General features: G+C 42.3%; 1 protein-coding gene across 4 annotated transcripts in view; it reads left to right on the top strand.

The window, feature by feature from the left end:
• The first annotated feature begins 839 nt into the window (after positions 1–839).
• SSBP2 (single stranded DNA binding protein 2) overlaps positions 840–18,806 on the top strand; it is a 315,215-nt gene continuing 297,248 nt past the window's right edge. The window contains exon 1 of one of the 4 annotated variants that reach the window (XM_040239441.1): positions 840–1,076. In XM_040239441.1, the coding sequence (XP_040095375.1) occupies positions 1,015–1,076 (62 nt within the window). In that variant the 5' untranslated portion in view covers positions 840–1,014. The remainder of the gene's footprint in view (positions 1,077–18,806) is intronic. The other 3 variants (XM_040239442.1, XM_040239444.1, XM_040239443.1) reach the window with 3 other exon arrangements.

Genomic DNA, 18,806 nt, shown 5'->3' on the forward strand with positions numbered 1-18,806 from the left:
ATACCCGGGGCCCTTTTCTGCAGAAGGTCTGGCATGTCGCGGGGCTCTGATCTTAGGAGGACAAGGTGGGGGCCACTGAGGCCCCAGGAGTCACTGGGCCACCTTTGGGAGGCAGGCTCACCTCTAAAAAGAGGAGCCAGGCCCGAGCCCGAGTGCTCCCCCGCGCTGCAGGGCGCGGCCCCAGGAGCCAGGCGACGCCACCCCAGCGGCGCCAAGGGCCGGAGGCACAGTCCCTCCAAGGAGGGAAGGCGAGTCGCTCCCAGTCGCTCAGCCAGAAGGTCGAGGGAACAGTGCGCGTGTCCCCCGCCAGCCGGCCCTCTGGGAGCTGGGCGGGGGCGACACCGCAGGGAGTAGGGCCGAGGACCGCAGAGATCAATCCTGGGTACCGGCGCGGGGTCACAGACAGGAGAGGAGCGGGAGAAAGGGGCTGGTGGGGGAGGCTCCCCAGGGCGGCTGGGGCCGTAGATCTGCCTGTGTACTCGGCGGGCGCCCTGAAGTCTGGGGCCGCGGCCGCTCCGGCTCCGCCGGCTCCTGCCAGAGACTCCAGGCCGCACTTTCCCCTCCTCCCGGCGCCTTCTCTCCAGTGAGGAGCCGAGCGCGGGCGGTGCGGGGGGAGGGGCGGCGGCGGAGGGAACAGCCAGTTGTTTAAAATCCTTCTAGAGCAGTTTCTAATTCCCCCCTTGCGCCGGGGTTCGGAGGGGGGAGGGAGGGAGAGGAGCGGGAGGAGGGAGGAGAGCGGAGAGGGAAGGAGGGAGGGAACCCGGGAGGGAGGGAAGGAGGGAGGAGACTGCCGCTTAGGCTGTAGCCGCCGCCGCGCGCTTCGGCAGGCCGGGGTGGGGTGGGGGGGAGGCCTGTCAGTCTCGTGCGTTGCCTGGGCGAAAGGGGCGGAGCTTTGGCGTGGGGCGGCCAATAGTGGGGGTGGCTGCGTGGGTCGCCATGGGGACGGGGCTGTTCCCGGGGAGGCTGTGATGGGTTGACAGGTGCGTGACAGTGGGAGCTGCTCTCGGCACAAGCATGTACGGCAAAGGCAAGAGTAACAGCAGCGCCGTCCCGTCCGACAGCCAGGCCCGGGAGAAGTAAGTGTCTCCGCTTCTCACCCACCTCCGCCTTCTCACGCGCGCACACACACACACACGCACGCACTCGCACACTCTCTCGGAGACACCCAGACACACAGACACTCTCTGCCGGGGGAGAGCCGGGGGTGGGCTGGCAGGGGGAGGGGTGCGCGAGGTGGGGGGCGTGCGGTGCGGGGAGCGGCTGTTTCCCAGGAGGGGCTCGCGCGGGGCTGGCGGCCGTGGGGTCTGGCGGGCGGGAGGGAGCGAGTGTGTCGGGGGGCGGCGGCGGTGCCGGTGGCGGGGATGGAAACTTGTTTGGGTGATTGAGGGAAATAACCCGCGGGTTCACCTTCTCGCAAAGTAACTTTGGAGCTGGGGTCCGGGGCTGCGGGGAGCGGAGAGCCTCCGGGGGTAGAGGTTGGGCGAGAGGGGGCAGCTGCGTGGAGGAGGGCACGCGGAGGGAATGTGGGTGTTCGGTGGGGGCGGGCCGGGGTCGGGGCGGGCTGCTCGTGGGGCGCCGCGGCGGGGGGCTCGGGCGCCGGGGCCGGTTGCGTCTGGCGAGGCGAAGGCAGCGGGGCCGGGCGCGCGGCGGGCGGAAGCCGGGCGTGGAGCGGCCGAGCGGGGCCCCGCTGGGCGCGGAGACGCGCGCGGGGCGCGGAGGGCGTGTGCGGGGCGTGGGCTGGGTGGGCGTCGGGGCTTTCCTGGCCCGGAGGACGGACGCCGCGTTCGCAACCCCGTGTGCCTCGCGGAGCCTGGGGCAGGGGGCGTCAGGGGCGCCGCTGAAGTTTGGGAGTCAAAGGACCGAGTTCCCGGGGAGGAAAAGTGTGCTGGCGAGAAGCGGGAGCTGCTGGGGTAGGCTGGCGTTTCTGCCGCTCGCAGTCGACCCAACTCGGCGGCGGCGGCGGCGGCGGCGGCGGCGGCTGGAGAACTTTTTTTTTTTTTGGAGTCTTGCAGCCTCCCAAACGTAGAGGGCCGTGGCGGTCCGGGCGGCGAGCGGGGGTCGCGGGGCGCAGAGGAGTAGCGGTGGGGGCCGCGGCCGCTGGCGCGAGGAGGGCTGTCTGCGGTGGGGAGGGGGCAGTGGTCCGAACCCGGACTTGCTGGAAGGGTCGAAGCGTGGAGACGGGGAGGAGTTAGTTGTTTGGTCGGTGTGGCGAGGAGATACAGGTGTTAACTCCGGTGGGAGCCCAGGGGAGGCTGGCGAGAAAAGAGCCCCTCCCGGCCTGGGATGCCACCGTCACGGCACGCTGAGAAGCAGGGTTGTTTGCTTCTATTCTTATGTGCTTGTAACGGTGATTTGGTTGTTACTAAAAATGAGAGCGCATAGTGACTGTGACCACTGAGGAAGAACCCCTCTTTTCTGTGCAGCAGCTCTTATGGTGATTCCCACTAACCACCTCCATTCTGAGGATGAGGCGTATCCCTGTCATTGGACGCGCTCTGCCCTTCCGAGGACTTCAGACTGGAGAAAAGTCTGAGAGCATCTCTCAAAAACGACTTTAGTCACCTTGCACAAGGAAATAGCTGCGTAAATAAAAACCGAATGCGCAGAAACTACCGGGTTTCCCTCCTAGTTTTAGGCAGTTAGTAGTCTTCTGAAAGTTTCTTGTGCCCTAGGGTTGGGAACATTTCCTAATCTTCGTGTTGGCAGCAATAAACTCAATTCCTATAGGATTCAGGGGCGGCCTTGGCGTATCAAAACAAACCAAAAAAAGATACTCCCCCCTTTTACCCCCAAGGTATTTTCTGAGCTGTATTCAGGATCTTGTTGCTGTGACAAGGAGTATGTAAAGGATTTAGCATTATAGGTTGGTTAAGAAATAGCAAGTTACTGGAATTGAAGTTTTGAGATAGCGTAATTTGTGTGCGTTTATCATTTAGTGGCAATATATCTGAGTAAATAGAAACATTTAGGGAAGATGTTTTAATGATTACAGAGTATTTGGATTTCATATGTTTGGGAGTGAAGGAATTGAAATGTGTATTGAGGTATATCTTACTTATTTGCAGGGTGGTTGAATTTCAGAATCCAAATTTTGGGTTTTACTTGAACTTCCAGGAATGGCTGAATTTAATCTATATTATGATAACTTTGTAAAAAAATTTTAAAAGCATCTAGCATAATAATGAGGAAGTTGAACCTGGTGTATCTTAAGTCCTTTCTAGCTCTAATTCTGTGGTTATGTCATGAAAACAAATAATTGCCATTTTGCTGTCAAGTCTACCAAACTGAACACCAAGTAACATCTACACTTGTAAGCCAGGTGGTGAGAGTTCTGCTAGATGGTGCTATTTGATTTAAATAAATTTCTTCCATTCATTATAATTGGCAGCAGGAATCCTGGATTGCTTTGCCTTACGGACTAAATATAGGTAAAGAGGCCACTTTTGGAGAATTGACAATGACCATTCTGAGTTAACTGTTGTTGCATTAATTTCTAGGCAAATGTTGTTTGAATCCAAGACAAACATTGAGGTAGACTCTGTTTGATGCAATAAGTTTCATTTTGCTAGAAGAGTTGATCTGATTACTCATTTTTTGCCCTTTCTGTGTACTTGGGACTTTAATGGCCCTATTCCACAATAACCTACTGACTTCTGAAGATAGGTATCTTGAAGTTGTCTTTAAAATGGATATCACTAGATTAAAAAAAATTTTTTTTAGGGAGGCAGACCTCAAAAAGTGCCTGAGTGAAGAATGTTCTTTTATATAGCAAATTAGAACTGTACTGACCTTAAAAGTCACAGAAATAATGTTTTTCACTAATGAATATGTAAACATTTTACAATAAAAACATTCTGAAAAATGAGTCATCATTAAAAATAATGGCATGTACATAAAATAAAAATACTGGTTTTATAATCCATCAAGAAATACCATTTTCTTATAAGTTCATAGAGGAGAGCAGACAGGCCCTTATCTATATTATATCTTTGCTTTCTCTTTCATTGAGTCACTATATGGGATACTTGAAATTAATTTGTAGATTTTATGCAGGTTCTATATTTTCACTATACACTTCTGAACATAAAAATGACTGGAGTCAGGTTAATTACTGATTTCATTGTTTTAAAAGCCAGACGGATCAAGTCTATACAGAAGTTTGGATTAGGTTTAATTATAGACAGGGTGATTGAAAACCCTTGGAGGGAGGAGGGATGTTTGTGTAGAAATATAAATTCTGATCCTGTTAGGTCATTTCCCCCTTTAGCAGGCTTTCTTTGTAACATTGTACTGCAGTCTCAATTGCAATTAAGTAACTATGCAATTGGATGTTTAATATCTGCCTTCTTCTAAAATGTAAGTTTCTTGAGGGCAAGGGTTCTTCGATTTCTTCTCTGAGGTGTCCTTGACATTGAATAGTGTCTTCAAATGTCAAAAGCACCAACTAAATACTGTTGAATAAATGAAGATGTTAGACTCAAGGGCATTTTTTCAATGTGAAAAAAATTTTTTCAGTGACCTTCAAAATAAGGACTTTGGAAGTTTGAATTCCATGTTCTCTAGCTTAGGGGTATTTAAAAATAACTGATAACAAAAGAGTAATCATTATTTAAATTGTCATTCTGTGTGTAAGTCACTGTGTTCTGCACTTTATTTTTTCTAATTCTCCCATCAATTCTGCAAGATACTGATTTGTTTTTTCTCCATTAAAGAAATAAGAAAACTCTTGACTAGTTGAGTGACTTTGCCCAGAGGTACACTACTAGCTGGGTTTCTAACAAAGATATCTCTGCTTAAAATCTGTAGTTGAAGATGAAAGATACATTTTTTTCACTATCCTAGTTTGCCTTCTTGATTTAGGGTAGATTGCTACAGATTTAGGGAACAGCTTTACATAATCAGATATAACAGACTTTAAATATTTGATCAGATATGTAGTCTTTACCATTGGTGCACCTTATGCTGATACCCTCCATTTTGACAGGTTGCAGACGTGTGTGGTGTGGGGAAGACAAACTTTAGGAGGGAAAGTTGAAAGCCTAAAATAATGAAACATTCTTGTTTCTTGAGATTTTTTCCTTCTGGAACTTTCGTGTGATCGTTTTTAAGTTTTAAAATTAGACATTGTAGTGAACAAGTTCTATATGAAATGTTGCTGAATTTTAGACCACTCTGTATGCCACCACTGCCACAGAAAGAGTACCTAGCACCTGCAAATTGATGAGTGAGATACTACTACTTTTTGTTAAACTAATTTCATCTTTAAAATTATGTAATAGCACAGAAAGATGGATGTGTTATAAAACAACGTTGAACAAAGATACTAAATAGTGACATTAAGTTAAACTTGTCAGAAATTATAGAAATCTGTACCTTTGACCCTGGACTCTGAGAAGTAATTTTGGTTTTTAAACTATGAAGACGACATAAACTCATTTTTAAGTGGTTAAAAATCTAATGATCATTTAAGTATGATTTCACATAGACTGCCATGATTATGCATGAAATAGAATTTAGTCAAATGAATTTTGGAAATTTGGAAAAAACAATTAATACTACTCCGTATAAGAGAGTTTGTAGATATTAGCATCAGCATGACCTCTTTGTGTGTTATTAAATCCCCCCCCCCAAAATGGTAAACTTTTCTTCTTCCTTCCTTCCTTTTTTTCCTAAAGGAAATAAGGCAAGTGAAATAATACAGATCTTGTCAGAAACTTGATTGAGAAGCAGTTAATTCATTTGACACAATTCAAGATTTCTAAAACCAATGAAGGACTACCTTTATGGGGATTAAATTTTCTGTACATATTCAATTGACTCTTCCCTTCTCAATCCCCAGGATGTTTCCTCCAGAATAACTTGTATCTGATATGTCAGCTCTGGGAGCCTTACTTTTGATTGATCTCCTTTCCATTATTTTAGAAGTATCCAAAAAATGATTTTTTTGAAGGAACAAATCTAAAGAAAAAAGTGTAAGATGTTGAGAGTTAACTTCTAGTATTGTTTATTTAGAGGTTTATTACTCTTAGAAATAGTAATAATGTTGAGATGTATTTTTTCAGAGCTGTGAAAGAAAAAAAATATATAGAAAGGTTTATTTCCACACCCTACAGCCAGTTTGCCATATAAATCCAATTTAGGGTGAAAAAAATTAAGTTTTAGTTACTTTGCAGTGGTGAACTAAATGCATCTTACATCTTCAGTTACTACCAGAAAATAGAATTATTTTGTTTTAAGATTGAAACATACGCTGTAGACAAGGATTGGAATACCGAGATTGCTGTTTGTTAACACTCCACCCCAATAGTTTAGAATTAGAAGTAAAATTTGGGGAATTTAGAATGTTCTCTCTTCCATAGAGATCACAACTGTTACATTAATGTTGAGACATAGGATTGAGGCTTAATGTGCTAGACTTAAAAGATGGGAAACTACTAAGAATGTTTAATTTAAAATATATATTGAAGATAATTTTATTCTGTAATATGTGGGACTATTCCCTACTATTGTGTGTACTTTATTGCTTTGATGTTGGTATGGGAAGGATAGAAAATATTTGTGTACTAGTGATGTATTGTTGGTTAGTAAGCCTCTGTAAACATGCTAAAATATTACTTTATTAATAACTTACTGCTTATCAAAGGAAGGCCTTAAAATAGCACTGGAGCAATAGAATAAGATATATTTTGAAATCTGAAAAGAGTTTGGAATTAGAAGTAAGTGGTTATATTTGGATTTTAAAATTTGCTTGTCAGATTTTATATATGTTTTACATATGTAACATCTATTAATGTAATACATATATAAACTTAACATGAGTTGGGCTGTGAGTTATTTGACTGTACTACCAAAACCCTGTGTATATGCTAAAGAGTGATCCGAAAGGTGGTCTGCCAAGATTTATATCCTACTTGTTTTCAGTAGTACAGAAATAGAGGCTATTCTTCCCTGAACTATATATCTTAGTCACTGTGTGAGATGTTGAAAAACAGGTAGAAAAATGTTCCAACCAGGGAAGTCTAGTGTTTTTCCAGATAACTTCTAATAGCCATATAAGTTGCTCAAATTTTTATTGGTCATAATGGGTAACTGGTAATTTTTGTCAGAGTGGGTTAGTAAAGATTTTTGAGAAGTGGTGCTAATAATATTTTTGTAATATTGATAGAAGCAGAAATTTATCTGAGCTCACAAGAGCCTGGGCATTTCCAGGCAGTGAAGGAATTAATATTTGTTCTTTGTTCCTCTTTAAAAGAGACACTTCAGTTGGTGTCACTTCTTTAGTAGTGACAAAACCACCTTCATATTTTACTTTAAGAATTTTGATTATTCTGTTTCATGTAGGACCCATACCTCTTTCCAATAGTAATGAACCATCAACATTTTAGATCACAATTCAGCAGGAGTGAGCTTAAACCAATGACCTGGAAATCTATTTTTGATCTTCTATGTTAATTTTGCTTCATGGCATATCAAACAAGTAGTTGAGCACAGAAAAAAATTGTAGAAACTGATAACACTTTTTTAAAAAAGAAGTTTTTGTAATTGTATCTATAACACAGATTTAATTACTAACATATTATAAATTTGTAGTTAGTGTAATCTGTTTCCCTGGTGGCTCACGTGGTGAAGAATCTGCCCATGATGCAGGAGACCCAGGTTCGATTCCTGGGTCAGGAAAATCCCTTGGAGACGGGAATGGCTACCCACTCCTATATTCTTATCTGGATAATTTCATGGACAGAGGAGCCTGGCAAGCTATAGTCAGTGGGGTTGCATAGAGTTGGACACAGCTGAGCAACTAACACAACACAAGCCATCTCAAAATACTAATGAAAGATTTGTGAAGATAAGAAGAGTAGATGAAAGTTTTTATTTAGCTCTGTGTAAGTTAAGGGAGGAGTTGATGCCAAAAACAGGGTCTCACCTGAAATTAATATGATTATTTTTCTTTAGTGATCTGATATTTACCTTGATTAATCTTGTTTTTACCTACTTCAAACTTGAGGGAAAAAACCAAATCTTCTTAACTAATAGAAAAAAGTAAAGAAAGTGAATGAGTAAGCCTGTTAAAAATGATTTTATTTAAACAGGATTAAAATTAATTTTTTTCTGTAAAATAACAAAATCCCAAATACTACATAAAGAGTTTGTGGAGTTTTGTCATAGAAAGTTAAATGTTTAATAGCAACAGTAACAGCAGATGCTATCATTTGAGTATTTGTTTATGTTTGCCACATTACTTGGGACTTCCCAGGTGGTACAGTGGTAGAGAATCTGGCTACCAAGCGTGAGTCGTGGGTTTGACCCCTGGATGGGGAAGATCCCCTGGAGAAGGAAATTGCCTGGAGAATGTCATGGACAGAAGAGCCTGGCAAGCTTCAGTCCATGGGATCCCAAAGAGTTGGACGTGGCTTACTGGCTGTGCACTTGAGTTGCATTGTCTCATTTAATCTCAAGAATCCTCTAGACTGTAGGTGCTGCTTTCTGTTAATGTTACAGGAGAAACAAGAGACTTAGGAGATTATTGTGCTTTTGGTAAGGAAAGAAAGTGAAAGTGAAGTCGCTCAGTCATGTCTGACTCTTTGCGACCCTGTGGGCTGTAGCCCACCAGGCTCCTCCATCCATGGGATTCTCCAGGCAAGAATACTGGAGTGGCATGCTATTTCTTTCTCCAGGGGATCCTTCCAACCCAGGGATTGAACCCAGGTCTCCCACATGGCAGGCAGATGCTTTAACCTCTGAGCCACCAGGGAAGCTTTGGTGGCGGGTATCAAAACAAGAGATAGAAAATGGCTTAATTGGTCAGGGCTTAAGAAATGCTCATATAACAGGATGTCTAGAAGAGGTAGTTTCTGCGTTGATTTAGAGACTCAAGAACACCAAGAGATCAGCTTCTCTGCCATCTTCATTTTTTCCCTTCTATGAATGCAGCGTCCCTGTATCAGGTTCCCAGAGTCACTTCCTCTGTATAAAGGCAGGAGAAGGGGTAAGGTTTTCCCTTTATGTCTCATTAATCAGAGAGAAAAGCTTCTTGAGGTACTTAGCAGATGTCTTCTTATGCCTTATTGAACAAAACTATTAAGTTCCCTCCGCTAAACCAGTTACTGGGGATGGTAATGGGATAACCATAACTGACTGAAATTGGTCATCCTCCAGGCTAGGAACATTCCTCCCTTGTATCTGAACTACCTAAACACAACTGGAGGTCTTTGGTAAGGAAGATGTATCTTGAAGATATGGAGAGAATGAAATGGGTCCTTGCCTTATGGAACTTACTTTCAAGTTTGAAAGAGAAGCATATAATAATAAACAAGTAAATACTGGAACATCTTATGGAATAATCTGAATGAATCTTTTGGCTAACCCAATATATACAGTAGGCAATTTCAGATAGAAGTGCTAAAAAGGTAATAAAGTAGTATAATTATAATATAGAGAATGACCGGGAGGCTGCGTTAGATAGGGTGGTTCAGGGGAGACCTGAGTAAGTAGAGACCTGAGTAATATTGAAAGAGTCAGTCATGAGAAGATTTGGGGTTAGAGCATTTTAAACAGGCTAAACTACCATTGAGGTAACCTCTCAGCATCAGCATAATTGCTCAGGATATATAAAATATGAGTCAAAATTGGGATAAGAAGCTATGCTTCCTAGAGTCTGGTTTTAGTTCTTATTGAGCAGTTGGGTGGTGAGGTTAGTTTGTATGTCTTCCTAAATAATCAGGTTGCCTATCTTTTATCTTCTTAACCGCAGGGATATAGTTGTTCCTAATGAAGGGAGTGGAACATTCAGCTTTTATAATATTATTGATGGAAGAAATATTTAAGATTTATTGACCACTTAAGGCCTGTTGGTTTGAGAAAGGTTGGTACAACTGGATAATTATTTCTCATTAATTTCCTATATTGGATAAGACCCCCGTACTGTGCTTCATAGCAACCTCTGCCTTTTGTTTTTCATGTTGTCACAGATTTACGAATCATTTGTGTGATGTTTTATGTAATGTCTCATCTGGTTAGGTTGGAAGTTCCCTGATGAGAAAGAACCATGGGCGTTGCCTTCACCACTGTAGTCTTACTGCTTAACGCAGTGCTTGGAGTTCTGATTAGCTATTTGTGGAATTAATGGATCAAGGATGTAACTGGTTATAAATATATCACAACAGGATATCACTATATTTAGCTCATTTTCTCCCCAATATTTCTAACATTTAGAATCAGGATTAGTATGTAGTTCCTAAAGAAGAGTCTTCTCTAATATAGGCATTTAGTGCCTTCTGTGGCTTTCAGAACTACAGGAGATTACCTAGTTGTATCAGTGTGAAATACATGTACATTTTTAATATGAATTTTTGATAGAATAGTCTTTTTGTGTTTCAGGAAATTAATAGTAAACATGGAATTACGCTTTAGAGTTTCAAGGCATTTTAATGTGCTTTATTTAAATCTCTCAATAATTCTATGAGTTAGGTGGTAATTCCCATTGACTGTAGAGCTTTGTACATGGAAATTGACTTACCCAACTGTGGTAATATAGGTAATAAAGCAGAGTTTAGTCATATTTAGATTTTTTTGGTTAATAGGTCAGTGTTTGTTTCATTATACTACAGCTGCCTCTTTTAAAATAAGAGATTCATATATATTTTAAGAAAGCTTAAGTATGGATTTGATTGAATGGAGAATTGTGGACTAGAAGATAGGTAAAAGTTTATGTCAATACTTTAAGTGAATATGTCAATACTTTAAGTGAAAAATATTGTTACAACGTGGGTTATACAGAATCCTATATAATTACTTAACTCCAAAAGTGCTACACCATAAGTAAAATCTGTTATTTATTTGAACTTCATATGCTTTTGTTATATAAATCGATTGGTTTGGGATTTGGAGGTAGTTTGGATTTCTAGTCTGTGAAGATTTATGCTAATTTAGGTTGATGAACTCTATTCTTTTGCCAGTTAGGTTCAATTTGGAGAGCTGAGGTAGTGTTTTTTTTCCTTCTGTGCCTCTCTCCAATAAGGGAGAGAACTTTTTTTGATATGGATTATTGATAGAATATTCTTTTCTTATTTTTGTGTTTATGGTTGTAAATATATATATAAATATATATATAACATTTACCACTTTAACCACTTTTAGGTGTACATTTCATTTTTTTCCACAATGTTATGTGCTATTTGTCATTTATAATTGGATTAAAGTTATGTGATGATTACCCTCTATCAGTGCATTTAAGCAATAGCTATTTATTAGGAAGCTATTAAAGGTTTTTTTAGTAAGCATTTTTTCCCCTGGAATCAAACTGAGGGACTGATGATGATATTCTTTCTTTTAGACATGTTGTAATGAATGAAAAAACACCAGGCTTCCCTGGTGGCTCAGACGGTAAAGAATCCGACTGCAGTGTGGGAGACCTGAGTTCCATCCCTGGGTTGGGAAGATCCTCTGGAGAAGGAAATGGCAACCCACTCCAGTACTCTGGCCTGGAGAATTCCATGGACAGAGGAGCCTGGTGGGCTACAGTCCATGGGGTTGCAAAGAGTCAGACACAACTGAGTGACTTTCACACAATGGAAAAATTTCAGTGAGGCTTTTTTTTTTTTTTTTGCCATAAAATACTTTTACACAATATATATATGTGTATGTATATACTGGTTATTAAGTACATTCACGTTGTTGTGCAGGATCATCACCAGCCCTCTCTAGAACTTTTTCATCTTCCCAAACTGAAACATTGTATAACTCCCCATTTCTCCTTCCCCCCAGCCCCTGGCAGTCACCCTTCTGCCACAGTGATTTGACTCTTCTGGATACTTTGGTGGTGGTTTAGTCACTAAGTTGTGTCGACTCTGGTGGTTTAGTCAGCAGGTCGTGTCAGACTCTTGCAACCCCATGGACTGTAGCCCGCCAGGCTCCTCTGTCCGTGGGATTTCCCAGGCAAGAATACTTGTGTATGTATGTGTGAAAGTCACTCAGTCGTGGGATTTCCCAGGCAAGAATACTTTGTGTGTGCGTGTGCGTGTGTGTGTGTGTTTATAAGTCGCTAAGTCGTGTCCGACTCTGTGACCCCATGGACTATAGCGCCCCAGGCTCCTCTGTCCATGGGGATTCTCCAGGCAAGGATACTGGATTGGGTTGCCATGCCCTCCTCCAGGGGTTCTTCCCAACCCAGGGATTGAACCCAGGTCTCCCACGTTGCAGGCAGATTCCTTACCAACTGAGCCAAAGTATAATTATGCAATGTTTGTCTTTTTTTATCTGGCTTTTTTATTTGCTCACTTAATCCATTCACTAGCTTCATAAAGTTTATATAAAGCCCCATTTTACATAGGGGGAAACTGAGTCTCACTGAGGTTATATACTTTGTCCAAGGCCAGGTAGTAAATTGTATAGTATGAATTCAGACCCAGGTTTCTGATAGTAAATTGTATAGTATGAATTCAGACCCAGGTTTCTGAGTCCACTGCTGATTTTAAACATCTTGCTTCAGTGTGTTTTATTGCCTCATATGGGAAAAAAATAATGGAAGTCACGAGGGTAGTGAGGGGGAGGGGATTGCTTGGATAGTTCTCTTTACACATATCCATTTTTACCTGGGGTTGGATGCATTGAAGAAGAAAGAGGTTAAGGAAGAAGGTTAAAGAAAACATTTTACAGCTGCTAGAAAGGTGGGCAGAATTATAGCTACCCAAAGTGGTCCCTCCACACATAGCTCCAAATTTGTTAGCTGGTATCTGAGATTTAACAACTTGGATACAATGCTTCTCAGAGAGGACGATGCCAATTAAGAGTTCAGATTATAATTTCAGGTGGAGCTGTTTCCCTATTCTTTCTGTATCTAGAGGCAAAGTAATCTGGAATGAATTACTTTACTTGGTAAATTTTAGAGACAGAAATAAATAGAATATGTAATGTGTAGAAAAAATGCTTTCTCCTCTAATTATGAGTTTCCTTTCATTCTCTCTTCTACCCAACATATGGCCTGTTGGTTTCTTTTTTTTTGTTTTTGGACTAGGGCATCTGGAAGGTTCCATGTGGTCTAGGAGCAATAGTACAACCATATTGAGTCTATTACATAGTAATTTCTATAGTACTGACTATTGGAGAAAATAGAAACAATTCCTTTGTTTCACTTTTTCACAGTGTCATGTGCTATTTATCATTAAAATGGGATTAAAATTATGTGATTATTACACTCTATCAGTGCATTTAAGCAATAGCTGTTATTAGGAAGCTATTAAAGGTATTTCAATAAGCATTTTTTCCCCTCCAATTAAACTGAGGGACTGATATTATTATTCTTTCATTTAGAAATATTGTAATGAAAAAAACTTCAGTGAGGATTTCTTGTTTTTATCATAAAATGCATACATTTACACAATATATATGTTTGTGTGTATATACTGGGAATAGTTTTCAGGTAGAAGTTCATCTTGGGAAATGACTAATTCATTTTTAATTCAGATTGTTACTCAGTAAGTAAATTGGATTCAGGGCCAAGAAGATTACAGTATAGGCAAGTTTTTAACTAAAACTTTAAATGATGTTTCCATTTCTTGTCTTTGTGTTTTTTCCCCAACCAGCACCTTGAATTTTTACTATGATAGGCTAAATAATGGCAACTCAAAGATGGCCCCATCCTAACCCTTAGAACATGTGACTGTGTTACCTAGGAGATGAACTTTGCAGATATGACTAAGTTGAGGATGTTGGATGAAGGATCTTGAGATGGGTTACTTCCTCCCTAGATGATCTGCATGAGCTCAGTGTCATCACGTGGGTCCTTGTGAGAGAGAGACTAGAGGTTCAGAGTCAGGCAAGGCCATGTGGTGACAGAAGCAAAGGAAGGGATTGGGAATGCTGCAGGTTTTGAAGGGAAAGGAACGCAGTCATCCTTAACAAGCTAGACAAGGCAGAAAATGGGTTCTAGACCCTTGAGAAGAAACAGAGCCCTGCCAGCACCTTAATTTTAGTACTTCTGATCTCCCGTATAGAAGATAATAACTTCGTGTTGTTTCAAGCCATTACATTTATAGGAATCTGTTACACACACTCTCTCTCTCTCAGTTGCTAAGTTGTGTCCGACTCTTGTGACCCCATGTACTGTAGCCCGCCAGGCTCCTCTGTCCATGGGATTCTCCAGGCAGGAATACTGGAATGGGTTGCCATTTCCTTCTCCAGGGGATCTTCCCGACCCAGGAATTGAACCCAGGTCTCCTGCACTGCAGGCAGATTCTTTACTGACTGAGCTATGAGGGAAGCTAGCCATAGGAAACTAATATACAATTTTTGCACCCACAGAAGAATCTACTGTGACCATATTAAGCTGGCAGTACCAAACTATATCCAGGGTGAGGCACAGGCAGTTTTTTTTCTTTTGGTTTTGGATTGAGAAATAGTTAATATAAAATTTCAGTTTCTTGTTTTGTTTTGTTTTCCAGTTTTTGAGATGTTATTGACATACAGTATGGATGTTTAAGATGTGTATTGTGATTATTGGATATATGTATATTAGTTAATGCCAAAAAATGATGTTGCTGCTTTTCTGTAAGATGGGGAATCATTAACAAGTGAGTCCATGATATAGCAATCACTGTCTAAAGTGCTGCTAGTTAGTAATATTTCTGTATTTGTGTTAGATCCCCAGTAGGATAGCTCCCTTAAAAGAACATGTGAAGAGAGTTTATTGAAGGTATGTGCATGATTAAAACTCACTAGGGATGGATTAACACCCAGGGGTTAGGAACAAGAGAAGCTTTTCCCCTCTTCAGTCTGAGGGGAAAAGAGAGAGAGCAGTTACCAGAATCTGGTGAACATTGTGGTCATTGTTGAAGGGCTCCCCTCCTGGAGCTGCGGTTTTATGATGGGGACCACAGCCACGGTCAAACCCACTGTCAACAGAGGCTGGGGGCCTGGCGGGGAGGGGCGCTTCTTTCTTTCCTGCTCTCTGATTGGTCAATGCCTCCTCTCTGTAGAGCTCAACCTGGAGCCATCGGGTAAGGGAGCTGAGGTGATGAACTCGGTAGAGATCGGCCCTGTGTTCAAGTTATAAATTTTATAGATTTGAAGTAAGTCTTTCAGTTCTTCGTACACAATGCCCTGACAAAACATAGCTCTTTAAAAAATTGGGTTTGGTCAAAATAGCACTTAAAATTAGTTTTTAGAACCTGTTTAAGGACTTTATGGGAATAAGCAGTGGCTCAGACAATAAAGCGTCTGTCTACAATGTGGGAGACCTGGGTTCAATCCCTGGGTCAGGAAGATTCCCTGGAGAAGGAAATGGCAACCCACTCCAGTACTCTTGCCTGGAAAATCCCATGGATGGAGGAGCTTGGTGCAGGCTACTGTCCATGGGGTCACAAAGAGTCGGGCACGACTGAGCGTCTTCACTTTCACAACTTTATGATACTGTAAATTTGTATACATTTTATGAGATAGGGGTAATATTCCTTCTGCTTTCTGCTATCTCTAATGCCTTTATTCACTTAAATGCTCACTGTCTCCCATAGGTCAGTCTCTGTTGAGCCCTCTTCTGTCAGATCTGAATAACAGCAGTCTCTGCCCACTGGGACTCACTGTCAGGGGAGGCTCCCTACCAGTGCTCACCACTCTGGGTAACACACACTGTCATGGCTCTGCAGAGTGTCTGTGGAAGTTCTGCAAAAGGACATTGCATCCAGCCAGAAGTTGTGGCACACCCAGGAGATATTTCCAAGAGGATGTTTATTAAATGAGAAATAAGCATTAGCCAAATTGGGAGAGGGGACAAATAAAAGAGTATTTTAGGGAGAGAGAGAGAAATACGTACAGAAACATGGAGGCATTACAGAATGAACTGCAGCAAGTTGCAGTTGTAGAATATGGGCTTAGTTGTTTCACAACACGTGGGATCTTCCCAGACCAGGGACCCATGTGTCCTGCATTGGCAGGCAGATTCTTTACCACTGAGCCACCTGGATGTGCTGTTGAGGAATACTCTAAGCACAAACTGTTTCATTTGCTTAATTTTATTTTTTATGTAATTTGAATGGAGAAGGTGATGGGACCCCACTCCAGTACTCTTGCCTGGAAAATACCATGGCTGGAGGAGTTTGGTAGGCTGCAGTCCATGGGGTTGCGAAGAGTTGGACACGACTGAGCGACTTCACTTTCACTTTTCACTTCCATTGGAGAAGGAAATGACAACCCATTCCAGTGTTCTTGCCTGGAGAATCCCAGGGACGGGGGAGCCTGGTGGGCTGCTGTCTATGGGGTCGCACAGAGTCAGACACGACTGAAGTGACTAAGCAGCAGCAGCATGTAATTTGAAAGGTTACTTTTCATTTTAAGTTATTACTAAGCATTGGCTATATTCCCTGTGTTGTACAATACATCCTTGTAGCCTTACATCCAGGAGTCTGTACCTCCCACTCCCCAACCCCTATATGCCCTTCCCACATCCTCCCCACTGGCAACCACTAGTGTGTTCTCTATATCCAACAGGAACTATTTCCAGAACAAAATTCAATGACAACTTGATCAGGGAAATGAGCAATTATATATATATATATTTTTTTTTAATTTTACTTATTTACTTTGGCTGTGCCGGGTCTTCATTGCTACATGGACTTTGGATGCAGCGAGCGGGGCCCCTCTCTCATTGTGGTTCGCAGGCTTCTCATTCCGGGGCTTCTCTTGCTGTGGAGTGTGGGCCCTAGGTGCTTCGGTAGTTATGGCGGACATGCTCAGTTGTTCCGCAGCAAGTGGGATCTTCCCAGACCAAGGATCAAACCTGTGTTTCCTGCATCGGCAGGCAGATTCTTCACCCCTGAGCCACTAGGGAAGTCCTAAGATAATCGATTTTAAAGCAGAAAAGTTACATCATCTGAGGTACATTTTAGAATAATTATTCTGGAAGTAGTATGGAGGCTGGGATAAAGGGGGAGACGATATTGGGAAGCTAATGTAATAAATTAATTGCTGTAATAATATACCATATTCTGCACTACTGGCAGTCCAATGGATGTCTTAAAATGTAGAATACATAGGACTTGGTAGCTTAAATGTGAAAAATTAGGGTTTTTAAGAAGGCTGTAATTGTGTATAGAAATTTCAGTCAGACTTCAGGGGACTACAGGAGGAAGAGGAGATAGATTTATTAAGAAGGAAGATGATATGTTCAATTTGAGATGCCTTTCAGACCTAGAAATGGAGTGCTTTAGGGGGAATTTGGATATGTAGTTCTTGAGCTGGTTGGGCGTTGAGGGGACAGATGTCTAGGCTAGAGATACGGAATTGAGAAAGTATGGGGAAAGAGCAGGAACATTTGTAAGCATAAGCTACCTATGTTTCAAGCGGTGGGCCAGGCAACTTATTTATATTTTATTTCATTCTCTACAGTGCTGTGAAGTAGGTGTTATCATCTCGTCATCTCTGTTTTAATGATGCGGAAACTAAGGCTTTAGTAGGATACGTGAGTTAGCTAAGTTACACATGGCAGACCTGGAATCTAAACTTTCTCTCTTTATCAAAGTAAGACAGTCAGTCATACAGAAGAGCGTACATATCGTAAGTGTATATAGCATGATGAATTTTTTACTAAACACAGCAGTGTTAACCAAGCACCCATATCAAGACAAAGAACATTACCAGCACTCTGGAAGTTTGACACGTTGTACCCTCCTGCCCCAACCTACCCCGCTCCCTGACTTTTCACAACATAGATTCATTCTGCCTCTTTCACCCCTTATATATGGCCCATTTTTGTGTGTTGAAGCCGTAAGTTGGGTGGGAATGAAGTAATTTTGCGCGGAAATGTCCAAGGAGAAAGTGTGAAGAGATCAAAACTGGAACTTTAGGGACAATTTAAAGGATAGGTTGAATAACAAGTTTTGAGATCGGAACTGAAAGAGCAGTAGAGGGTTATGAGGGGAAACTCCTAAGGAACTGGCATCACAGAAGTCAAGGAAGGGGACTTTTGAGAACAGAAGCATAAGATCTGTGATAGAGGATAGAGAAGAATGAGGAGGTTAGGCAGGGTGAATATTTAGAATAAGAGATCTGCTGTGACCTTGTGGGGAGCAGCTTCATTGGAGTGGAGGTCGCTCATTTCCGTCTGACTCTTTGTGACCCCATGGACTGTATAGACCGTGGGATTCTCTAGGCCAGAACACTGGAGTGGGTAGCCTTTCCCTTCTCCAGGGGATCTTCCCAACTCAGGGATTGAACCCTGAGTCTCCTGCCTTGCAGGCTAATTCTTTACCAGCTGAGCCACCAGGGAATACACCCAAGCAAACAGGCAGTGTTTTAATGGCTTGGGTGTGAGGCAAGAAGGGGCTTCCCTGGTGGCTCAGTGGTAAAGAATGCACGTGCCAACACAGGGCATGCGGGTTTGATCCCTGGGTCGGGAAGATCTCCTGGAGAAGGAAATAAGCAACCCACTCCAGTAATTTTGTCTGGGAAATCCCATGGACAGAGAAGCCTGGTGAAAAGCTACAGTCCACGGGGTCACAAGAGTTGAACATGATGTCTCGACTAAACAACAATCAGGCCAGAAAGTGGAGACATTAAATGTGGATAGCCTTCATTTGAGAAAGGAAGCTTAGAGAAGTCTGATAGAAGAGGATATTGATTTTCTAACTGGGTAATTTTGCATGGCAGGTGGGGGGAAGTATTATTTGGGAAACACTACTTGGTTTTATTATCTTATAAAGAAGTTTTATCAGTTGCTTTGAACTACTTTTTTTATTAAAAGATGACAAAACTAGATTTCTCTAGGGGATATGGAAGGGTAAGAAGAAAGTAGGTAAAGTGAGTGTAGTTTTAGTGGA

The sequence above is a fragment of the Oryx dammah genome, unplaced genomic scaffold (genome assembly GCF_014754425.2).
Source record: "Oryx dammah isolate SB20612 unplaced genomic scaffold, SCBI_Odam_1.1 HiC_scaffold_5, whole genome shotgun sequence".
NCBI lineage: Eukaryota > Metazoa > Chordata > Mammalia > Artiodactyla > Bovidae > Oryx > Oryx dammah.